At 46.6% G+C, this 9,354-nt stretch overlaps 1 protein-coding gene across 1 annotated transcript; it reads right to left on the bottom strand.

The window, feature by feature from the left end:
* Positions 1–313: 313 nt before the first annotated feature.
* Positions 314–5,117, bottom strand: RPS7 (ribosomal protein S7). The gene is made up of 7 exons (XM_084793613.1): positions 5,000–5,117; positions 4,725–4,808; positions 4,566–4,637; positions 3,373–3,516; positions 2,940–3,004; positions 841–991; positions 314–424 (listed from the first exon to the last, which is right to left on the bottom strand). The coding sequence occupies exons 2-7, from the start codon at positions 4,797–4,799 to the stop codon at positions 347–349; spliced, it is 585 nt and encodes a 194-aa protein (XP_084649739.1). The 5' UTR covers positions 4,800–4,808; positions 5,000–5,117; the 3' UTR covers positions 314–346.
* Positions 5,118–9,354: the final 4,237 nt, after the last annotated feature.

Raw genomic sequence — 9,354 nt, 5'->3', positions numbered from 1 at the left:
AGGCCAGCCTGGTCTACAAAGCAAGTCCAGGACAGCCAAGGTTACACAGAGAAACCTTGTCTCGAAAAACCAAAAAAATAAAAATAAAAATAAAATAGTCACTTGTTTGCTACAGTATCTTGGATTTTTAGAACACACCAAGTACTAACACCTCCTCTTACTTAGACATTACATAATTCAGCCATCACAACATGGATGGCTTCAGGTGCATTTCTCATCTTCCGGGCTTCTCTTGAAATCTTCACCTCGTTTAGGAAGCCTCTGCTGCCGTCATCCATGGCCCTGAGATTGTGAAAAAGATACTACAACCAAATACTATGAATGACACTTTATTCAGTCATTTTCTTTACAACTGAAACTCTGGGAATTCAAAGTTAACATCTTTGCCTGTGAGCTTCTTATACACACCAGAAAAGGTTTCCACCTGCAAAAGAAGATGGAATTCACTTTTAAATATGCAACAGCACTGAAAGCTACTGCACCCTGTCTGGTTTTCCTCTTCAGCAACCAAGTAGATAATGACTGTGCAGGTCGCATTCCCTGCAACCCTCGGCCCTTCACACCACGTAAACTAAGCCACCTGGGGACCTAGAAAACAACAAGCATCAAGACAGCACCCTCAGTCTAATACACTACTAACCATCAAGTTGTCATGCCTACTGTCGGTCCTCCCTGACACTGGGGACCAAAGACCCAGCTTGTTTCCCTATCTCCTAGTAAGTTAAAGGGTCCAAAGCACTCCAGTTTCTAACATTAAAAAACTGACAGAATGACAGGGACCACGGACCACACACTGCTGTTCCCAGTGGCTGAACCTTCCTATGAATGTTAAGCCCTTACCTTGTGCTCCACGTTGTTCTGCTGTGCTTTGTCTAAATGAACTTTTATGAGCCGGCTGCCATCCAGTTTCACACGGATCCTCTTACCCACAATTTCACTCGGGAAGACCAAGTCCTCAAGGATGGCATCATGCACTGCTGTGAGAGTGCGGCTGAAAGAATGAGAAAGGTAAGATACATGGCCATGTATCTTAGAATAAAAAAATAAAAAACACAAAAAACAGCAAGTCCAGATTTCTGAAATCAAATTAACTCTGAAGCCAACTGTGATGGCTCACACCTATGTCACAAACACTTGTGACACTGAGGCAGGATCTCCTGTCTCAAAACACATTAGGCCTAAAGAGGATTGTTTTTCAGTATCAGAGATTAAAACCTTTAAGCGACAAGCAAGCCAAGACTGATTCCCAAAGCTATATGCTTTAAGTGATATCCTGGCAACCTAGATATACAAGCCACCTAGAATATGTGAATCTAGGGGACAAGGTTAACTCAACTTTTCACACCTTACTGTTCTATATGCATAGCTAAAGTATTTTTTTTAACCTGGCCACATAATTCACCTAATTAAAACCTCTCAAGCTCAGCCAGGCAGTGGTAGCACACGCCTTTAATCCCAGCACTCGGGAGGCAGAGGCAGGCGGATCTCTTTGAGTTCAGGCCAGCCTCGACTGCTCACTGCTACTCACTCTAAAGCATTCTTATCACACTAGGAAGGTGCACCAACATGGACGCTTACTCCCTTAAAACAGAAATTACAGCAGGGCAGTGGAGGCGCACACCTTTAATCCCAGCCCTTGGGAGGCAGAGTTCGAGGCCAACCTGGTCTACAGTTCGAGGCCAACCTGGTCTACACAGTGAGTCCAAGACAGCCTGGGCTATTACACAGAAAAACTCTGCCTCAAAAAAACAAAAAACAAATGGAATTAAAGTAATCCTAAGAGTCAACTCAGAAGTACAGTGTGACAAAGCAGGAGTCTGGAGACATTAGACACCCTGCTAAGGACCTGGGTGTCGAGAGCAGAGCTGCTAAGGTCACTGAGAACACTGCAGCAGTGGCAGGCAACTACTTCATATGCAACTATGGCCAGGCTCCAAGAACCACAACAGCAAACCCACCAAGTATCATGGCAAAAATCCCTAAAAATCCTACGATTCCAACTGCTCATGAAAAACTATGGCTTCAGCTGTGACCAGCACCCCTCTTTCTGCAGACATGACATTTATCCACACACCATTCCCACCTATTTTCCAGTGGCTCTCAGAACAAGACTGAATTAGGACAAATTCTTTGCATTATTAACCCACAAGGCATGGCGGCATGCACCTGTGATCTCAGCACTTGGGCAGCAGGACAGGAGTTAAAGGGCAATGGTGGCCGCACAGAAAGTCTAAGGCTCACCTGGACTACAAGACTATCTCTCAAAAGCACCACCACACAATACAAATTGTATGTCTCACGAGTAGACTGCCTCTAGCAGTTTTATGTAGCCCCTAGTCTGGTCCCTGCAGGGCTATAGGAATCTGTAATGCAAATCTGATAATCACAGTAACACTAGAAGGCCCATGTCTATAATGACTGACATGTGAAGTGACCCGTCAGCATCTTCACAGCGATGACATGGCCCTGTCATCCTAGCACCAGGAAACCCACCTATGTTCTGCCTCTAACAAAACAAAACCACCCCAGCACTGCAGCCAGGTGTGGTGCACGCTGTTAACCCCAGCTCTCAGGAGGCAGGGGTAGGCAGATCTCAGAGTTTGAGGCGAGCCTGGTCTACAGAGCAAGTTCCAGGACAGCCAGGGTACATGCACAGAGAAACCCTGTCTGGGGTTGGGGTGGGAGATCTTTCTCCTTTGCCCACAGACTAGAGCAAGCCTCACCTGTGTGCTACCACTGACCATGGCAGACAGCAGGCAGTATGTCTACATGAAACCACTGAAGCTTTAGGTCTACAATGAATCCCAACACACCACATGTAAGCCTAGAAACGCCGCTCAATGAGGACCCCACACCAATGACATGCTGCACTCAATGTCTCACACAAGTCAACAGCTGGGAGGTGTGGAGACCATGGCTGAGGCAGCTACCACACTCACCTTCTAGGGCGCTTCTGCTTATTTTTCGTGCGGCTTTTCCTGGTTGGCTTGGGCAGAATCCTCCTCTTTAAAGTGAATTATGAGGAAAACAAACACAAAGATAGTAAGCTGATGTAGAGCTAAGAAATGCCCAATTAGTTGCTCTAAGTGAAAAATACCTGTTGCCACATTCCAAACAGTCCAGTACTCAGCGCACTGAAACCCATCAACACTATTCCTGTCCAACCAGCCCTGCCCTCCATCCCCACACTGCACCAAACCCAACCCTAACTTACAGCACGGCGGTCACCAGCCCCTGCAGACTGCTGACTCCCAGAGCAATCACACTTCAGTGCTAACCCCGCACCAAGTTCTATACCACAGGGCTGTTGGCCATCCTCACCACCAAAACGTAAACCCAAGCAATTCAGAATACAGGCAACTGAGCAGATACCTGAGCAATGAAAACCACGTGCTTCCCGCTGAACTTCTTCTCCAGTTCACGAACTAGCCGGACTTGGATTTTCTGAAAAGATTTCAGCTGAGGAACTGGTACAAAAATTATGATTGCTTTCCGACCACCACCAACTTCAATTTCCTAAGAGGAAAAATGACCGATGTCATTCTTAAATTCTTAACCTCCATTTCCCCCACTCATGGTCAAATACCACACACCAGAATCAAGAAGCTGCTCCCTTCTGAGACAGTCCATGTAGACTGGCCTTGAACTCAGATCTGCCTGCCCCATCAGCAGCTAACGGCTGACCTCCCATCCTTCTCCCATGATTGGGAAACAGCCAAGGGGTCACTAAAAAAAACGTAATCCCACCATTAATCCGAGTGACTCCACAAGAGACCCCAAAAGGCCAGCAGAGATCCATGCCCAGCACCCCAGCACTGAAGTAGTAGAGGCAGGAGGGCTGAGTTCAAAGCCAGCCTCGGCTACAAAGCAAGTGGGAAGCTAGGCTTGGTTACAGGAGATTCTGTCAGGGGCTCACCACCACGTGCTACCTCAGGATGCCCCCCAGCACCTTCTACAAAGGTAAAGGTTAAATTCACCATAGCGTGGGTGTCCTCGATATAAGGCCCCTCTCCAAAATGAAAACTACCCAAACACACTTTGAAATTAACTAAAAACTACGATTTAAAAAAACAAAAACCACAGTAAGCCTGGGGGTAGAGGTGGCTCAGCGGTGGTTGAGTGCAGAGCTGTGCTTGCAACACTCAGAAGCATCCGCAACTCCAGCTCCAGGAACACAAGAGCTGCATATACACACACAAGAGCAAAAGAAATCACAATCTCTCTCTCTCTCTCTCTCACACACACACACACACACACACACACACACACACACTGTCAAACCCCTAACTCTCTCTCTCACACACACCCTGTCAAACTCCGAACTCACACCCCCTCACACACTGATCATCAGTTAACTGACTGTCCAATTTGGAGTCGTCTAGACACACTTTCCAGGAAGTTCAAGTTTCAGGTCTAAGCATGAATTTATATAGTGAGAATACACCGCCCTGGGACGTTCCCGCGCCCGCTGCCTTTGCGTCTCCTCACTCCCGGGGTGAGGCTCGGGCTCGCCGCCCCGCCGCGCCTGTCAGCGGGGTGCGAGCCCCGGGGCCCCCAGCGCTCACCTTGGCCGCAGTGATGTTGAGTTCCCGGAGCTGTGCCTTGAGATCCGAGTTCATCTCCAGCTCGAGCAGCGCCTGCGGGACACAGAGAACGTGGGCGCCATGCCGGGGTCGGGGGACCCGAGCTCAAGAGATCGGGGGGAACCCGCGAGACAAGCTCACCTGGGAGATGCCAGACTCGAACTCGTCCGGCTTCTCGCCGTTGGGCTTCACAATCTTGGCGCTGGAGCTGAACATGGCTACGTCCTGAGGGGAGGAAGGTGGCACCGGTCACCCGGGGCGCGGGCTGCCCGGCCGGGGCCATCGGCGGTCCTCCACCGGGCAATCCGCTGCATCCCAACCCGGAACGCAGGGCCCGCCGCCCCGGAGGCCCCTCGAGAGTCCGTTCCCCCAAACTCTGCGAAAACCCACGGCCACATTGCGGGCCACGAACCTACCTTACGGAGTGCCGGCTTAGAAAGAGGAACAGCTATCGCGAGAACAGCTCATATCCAGGAAGAGGCGGGAGCAGCGGAAGTAGAGGGGCGGAAACAGGAACTATCCTGAGCAGCGGAAGCCTAGAGCGTCCACGGAAGTAGTTCCGGAGGACAACTGTGCTGGTTTGACTCGTTTATAGTAGGAGTTGGTGTTTGGTTCCGTTTGTGAAAATTCTCAGCTTCCGTAGTTGTAGTCCTGGGTGGAGTGGTGGCTGACTGACCGCCCTTGGAGAGAGAACCGGGCTGAAACAGCGCAGCTGCATTCACCACGAAAAGATGTTTGAAATGTCTATTAGTCCCCGACTTCATTTTACTTTTCCCGCTGATGCAATGAAAAGGAATCAGACTAGCGTGGCGTGGTGGCTCGCGCCTTTAATCCCAGCACTTGGGACACAGAGGCAGGCAGGTCTCTTTGAGTTTGAGGCCAGCATGGTCTACAAATAGTTCCAGGACAGCCAGGGCTACATACAAAAACCCTGTCTCTACCGGGAAGAACAAGAAGGAGAAGAAGAAAAAACAAAAAACAGAGAGGAAGGGAAGGAGAGAGAAAAGGAATCAGACTATATTCCAGTTCTTCCTGTAGGGACTCAAATCAGTAAGGTATTGTTGAATAGTTGTCATCAATTCCTATTTTTAACATATATTTCTTGGTGCAGCAAAAGATTCTGGAACATGTCCAGGAACCCCTGTCCTCAAAAGTATGAAGCTATAAGACTGAGACTTCCAGAGAGATCTCTAGTCTATACACGGAGTCCCCAGAGAGAAACTGAGTGCACTGTCGATGTACACACAGGAATTTTATTGAGTCGATGCGCATCGAGGTCTGACAAGCTTCTTCAAGCTGCCACCTTCCAAAAGCAGGCTCAGTGCTTTTTATATCTTTTTATAAAAGCAGAATTTAGCAGGCTAGCTAGGAGGGGTAAGTACATTACAGGGGTAGGGGTAATAGAATATTTTTAGATACAGCTGGACCCTCAGCACAGGCTGGCTGGCTTTGAGTCAAGCTGGACCCTACATGGGGGCCAAACAGCTACAGAACACACATAGTGATTTGATATTGATACCTTGGTTCAATATCAGTATCGCTTCCTGGCCCCTCCACTGCCGTGTTGAGTGTGTGTGTGTGTGTGTGTGTGTGTGTGTGGTTTTTGGTTTTTTTGGGTTTTGAGACAGGGTTTCTCTGTATAGCCTTGGCTGCCCTAGACTTGCTTTGTAGACCTGGCTAACCTCAAACTCACAGCGATTGCCCTGTTGAATTTAACATTTGTAGAAAACGCTGAGTATGGCGGCTCACTCGAGCACTGTGAGTGAAGGCCAGCCTGGTCTACACAGCAAGAGGTCGAGCTGCATAGAGACCCCGCCTCAAAAAAGCAAAGGAACAAATTCATTTACAGAAAGTGCCAATAATGGAGGCTGATGGTCGGATTAGCTGTAAAAAGCCAGACCTCTGCCTGCGAGGGTTACCTGCAAAACGGACAACCATGCCCTAAGAGATGGGGAGAGCCAAGTGAGTGAAAATGCCCTGCCAGTGAGAAATAATAAAACATAACAAACCTTTACTCTCAACACTTGGGAAACAGAAGCAGGCAGATCTCTGAGTTCTGGGTCATCCTGCTCTACAGAGTGAATTCCAGAGCAGCCCTTCCAAGAAGAAAGAGGAAGAAGCAACTGCTCCTGCTTTGGGGAGAGGACTTTCTATAGCCAAACAATTTCCTTTAGTCAGAGAATTATCAGGTCAGGAAAAATAAGTCAGATAGAAAGATCTGAGGATGCAAAGTTGCTGTGGATCAAAACATCAAATTCATCAAAGCAGTATTTGAGTCATAGCCGCCCACCCTGCTGACCATCCTGTCCTCTTGGCAACCCTTTGCTTGAGCAAAGTGTGGGGTTTGCCTGTAAAACTAGCTCTGGCAGAGGCTGGTTGTCAGTTTCAATGCTTTTACATTGGACCATGTTCCTGAGGTCAACATCTATTTTTCTTTCTGTCTGGAAACAAAGTAGTTTGGGGTGTTCCTTTGTTTTATTGTTTCTCCTCCCTCTCACGGGTATCCTTGGTGTTTTTGTTTGCAGCACCCCAAACACAACAGTACCCTGGTACTTGAAGGAGCAGTTAGGGCCTAGTCACTTGGTGCCAGTTGCAGAGGGAATATTCAGCCTTTTGTGTTTCACTATCTGTCAAGGTTAGTAAGGGAAACTGTTACTTAACTATGGCAAGCACCATTTTTTTTTTCATTTTGTTTTGTTTTCAAGACAAGGTTTCTCTGTGTAGCCCCAGAAATCCTATATTTCTGTAGACCAGACTGGCCTCGAACTCACAGCCATCCGCCTGCCTCTGCCTCCCGGGTGCTGCGATTAAAAGCGTGTGCCACCACGCCCAACCTCTGTCTGGCTTTCATCTCTGCTATTATGAGAGAATAACCTAGAAGTTCACCCAGGAAGTTCTACTGGTTTTCTGATACTTTAGTGGGAATGGTAACAGGGGCTTCTGGGAAAAGTTGGATCTCTAAGTATTATTGGCTGAAAGAGTTATAGAGAGATGAATGGATAGGCAAATAGATGAATGTTTATTATCAAGTTGAAGAAGTTCTTTCCTGTTCCTATTTCTCCAAGAAGTTTTTGACATGAACGCGTGTAGGTTATGTCACACACTTTAATGATCAATTAGTGCTATTATGTAGGGTTTCTTTGTAGCTTGTTAATATGGTAGACACCATTGCTTTACAAGTATGGAACGAGTTTTCCATCTCTAGAAAAATGTAATTCACTCATGAAGTAACATTGCTTTAATATTCCTTTATTATGCCCATGCTTCTGAAAGATATTGGTCTGAGATTCATATTCTCTCTCCCTCTCTTTGTTTGCTACAAAGCTCTACTTTGAAGCTCCTGACCTGGAACCAGGCTTGCTTTGTTTTTGTTTTGCTTTGTTTTGTTTTGTTTTTTCCAGGCTGGCTTTGAAGTTATAATTCTGACCTCAAGTGCTGGGATTACAGGTATGCACTACCACACCCTGCTGATTGGACGTTCCCTCTCTCTCTCTCTCTCTTCCTCTCTTTCTCCTCTCTGCCTTTCTTCTTCTTGCCATTCTTCCTTCCTTCCTTCCTTTCTTTTTTTCTCTTTTGGCTTTGATATAGGTTGACTCCCACATCATAAAATGAGTTGCAGCCAGGCATGATGGTGCACACTTTTGATCCCAGCACTTGGGAGGCAGAGGCAGGCAGATCATTGTGAGTTCAAGGCCAGCCTGGTCTACAAAGGAAGTCTAGGACAGCCAGGACTACACAGAGAAACCCTATCTCAAAAAACCAAGACAAAAAATGAGTTGCAAAATGTTCCTTGTCTTCTGTTTTCTGAACAACACTGTATAGAATTGGCATTAATTCCAGTTCAGTCATTTGGTTGGATTCTCCTGTGAAATCAGCAGGGCCTGAAGATTTTTTTCTAAAGTGTTTTTAAAATTGCAAGTTCTATTTAGTTTTGTGTATTGTTTATTTGAGATAGAATCTCATATAACCCATGGTGGCCAAGAAGTTACCTTGTAGCTGAAAGTGACCTGGAACCCTGATCTTCTTCTTCACTTCCCAAGTCCTAGGACAGATGTGCACCACTGCACTGGGTTTTTATTTTGTTTTGCTTTTTAATGACCATGTAACTGTTCAAATTATCTGTTTCAGGGCCAGAGAGTTTTCTCAGTTTTTAAGAGCATTGGCTGCTCTTCCAGAGGACTGGGTTTCAACACCCAGCCCTTATATGACTCACAAATTCTGTTACTCCAATTCTGAGGGATCTAATGCCCTCTTCCGGCCTTATTGGGTACCAGGAATTTATACAGTGCACAGACACACATGCAGGCCAAATATTCATGCTCATAAAATAAAAATTAAAAAACTCCCAAATCACCTATTTCATACTGGCTAACATTTGGTAACTTATGGGTGTTTTGTTTTGTTGGGTTTTGTCTAGAAATTGACCCATTGTGTAAATTATTGAATTTAGTTGTGGGGTTGTTGATAGTATCCCTGTCTCATCCTAATGTTGATAAATTTTAAAGATACAGCTTTTAAAATGTTGTAATTGTATTGTGTGGTTTTGCCTTCATGTGAGTGCACGACGTGCATGCCTGGTACCCATGGTGGACAAAAGAGGTCATTGGATCCTCTATAACTGTAGTTATAGGCCATTGTGAGCTACCATATGGATGCTGGGAACCGATCTGGTTCTCTGCAAGAGCAGCAAGTGCTCTTAATCACTGAGCCATCTCTCCAGATACATTGTGATTACATCTCACAGAAAGGCAAGCCACTACGTTATTTTCAC

Source organism: Acomys minous, assembly GCF_964271855.1.
Source record: "Acomys minous genome assembly, chromosome: 8".
Classification (NCBI taxonomy): domain Eukaryota; kingdom Metazoa; phylum Chordata; class Mammalia; order Rodentia; family Muridae; genus Acomys; species Acomys minous.
Note: the sequence above shows the minus strand (reverse complement) of the source record. Positions and strands in the feature narration are given on the sequence as shown.

Bases quoted from the DNA above. Each gene is read 5' to 3' on its own strand.
- RPS7 (XM_084793613.1), bottom strand. From the start codon at position 4,799: ATGTTCAGCTCCAGCGCCAAGATTGTGAAGCCCAACGGCGAGAAGCCG. The intron at 4,638-4,724 runs GTGAGCTTGTCT...TGTGTCCCGCAG, and splicing joins TCGAGTCTGGCATCTCCCAG to GCGCTGCTCGAGCTGGAGAT. The intron at 3,005-3,372 runs GTATCTGCTCAG...TTCACTTTAAAG, and splicing joins ACGTGGTTTTCATTGCTCAG to AGGAGGATTCTGCCCAAGCC.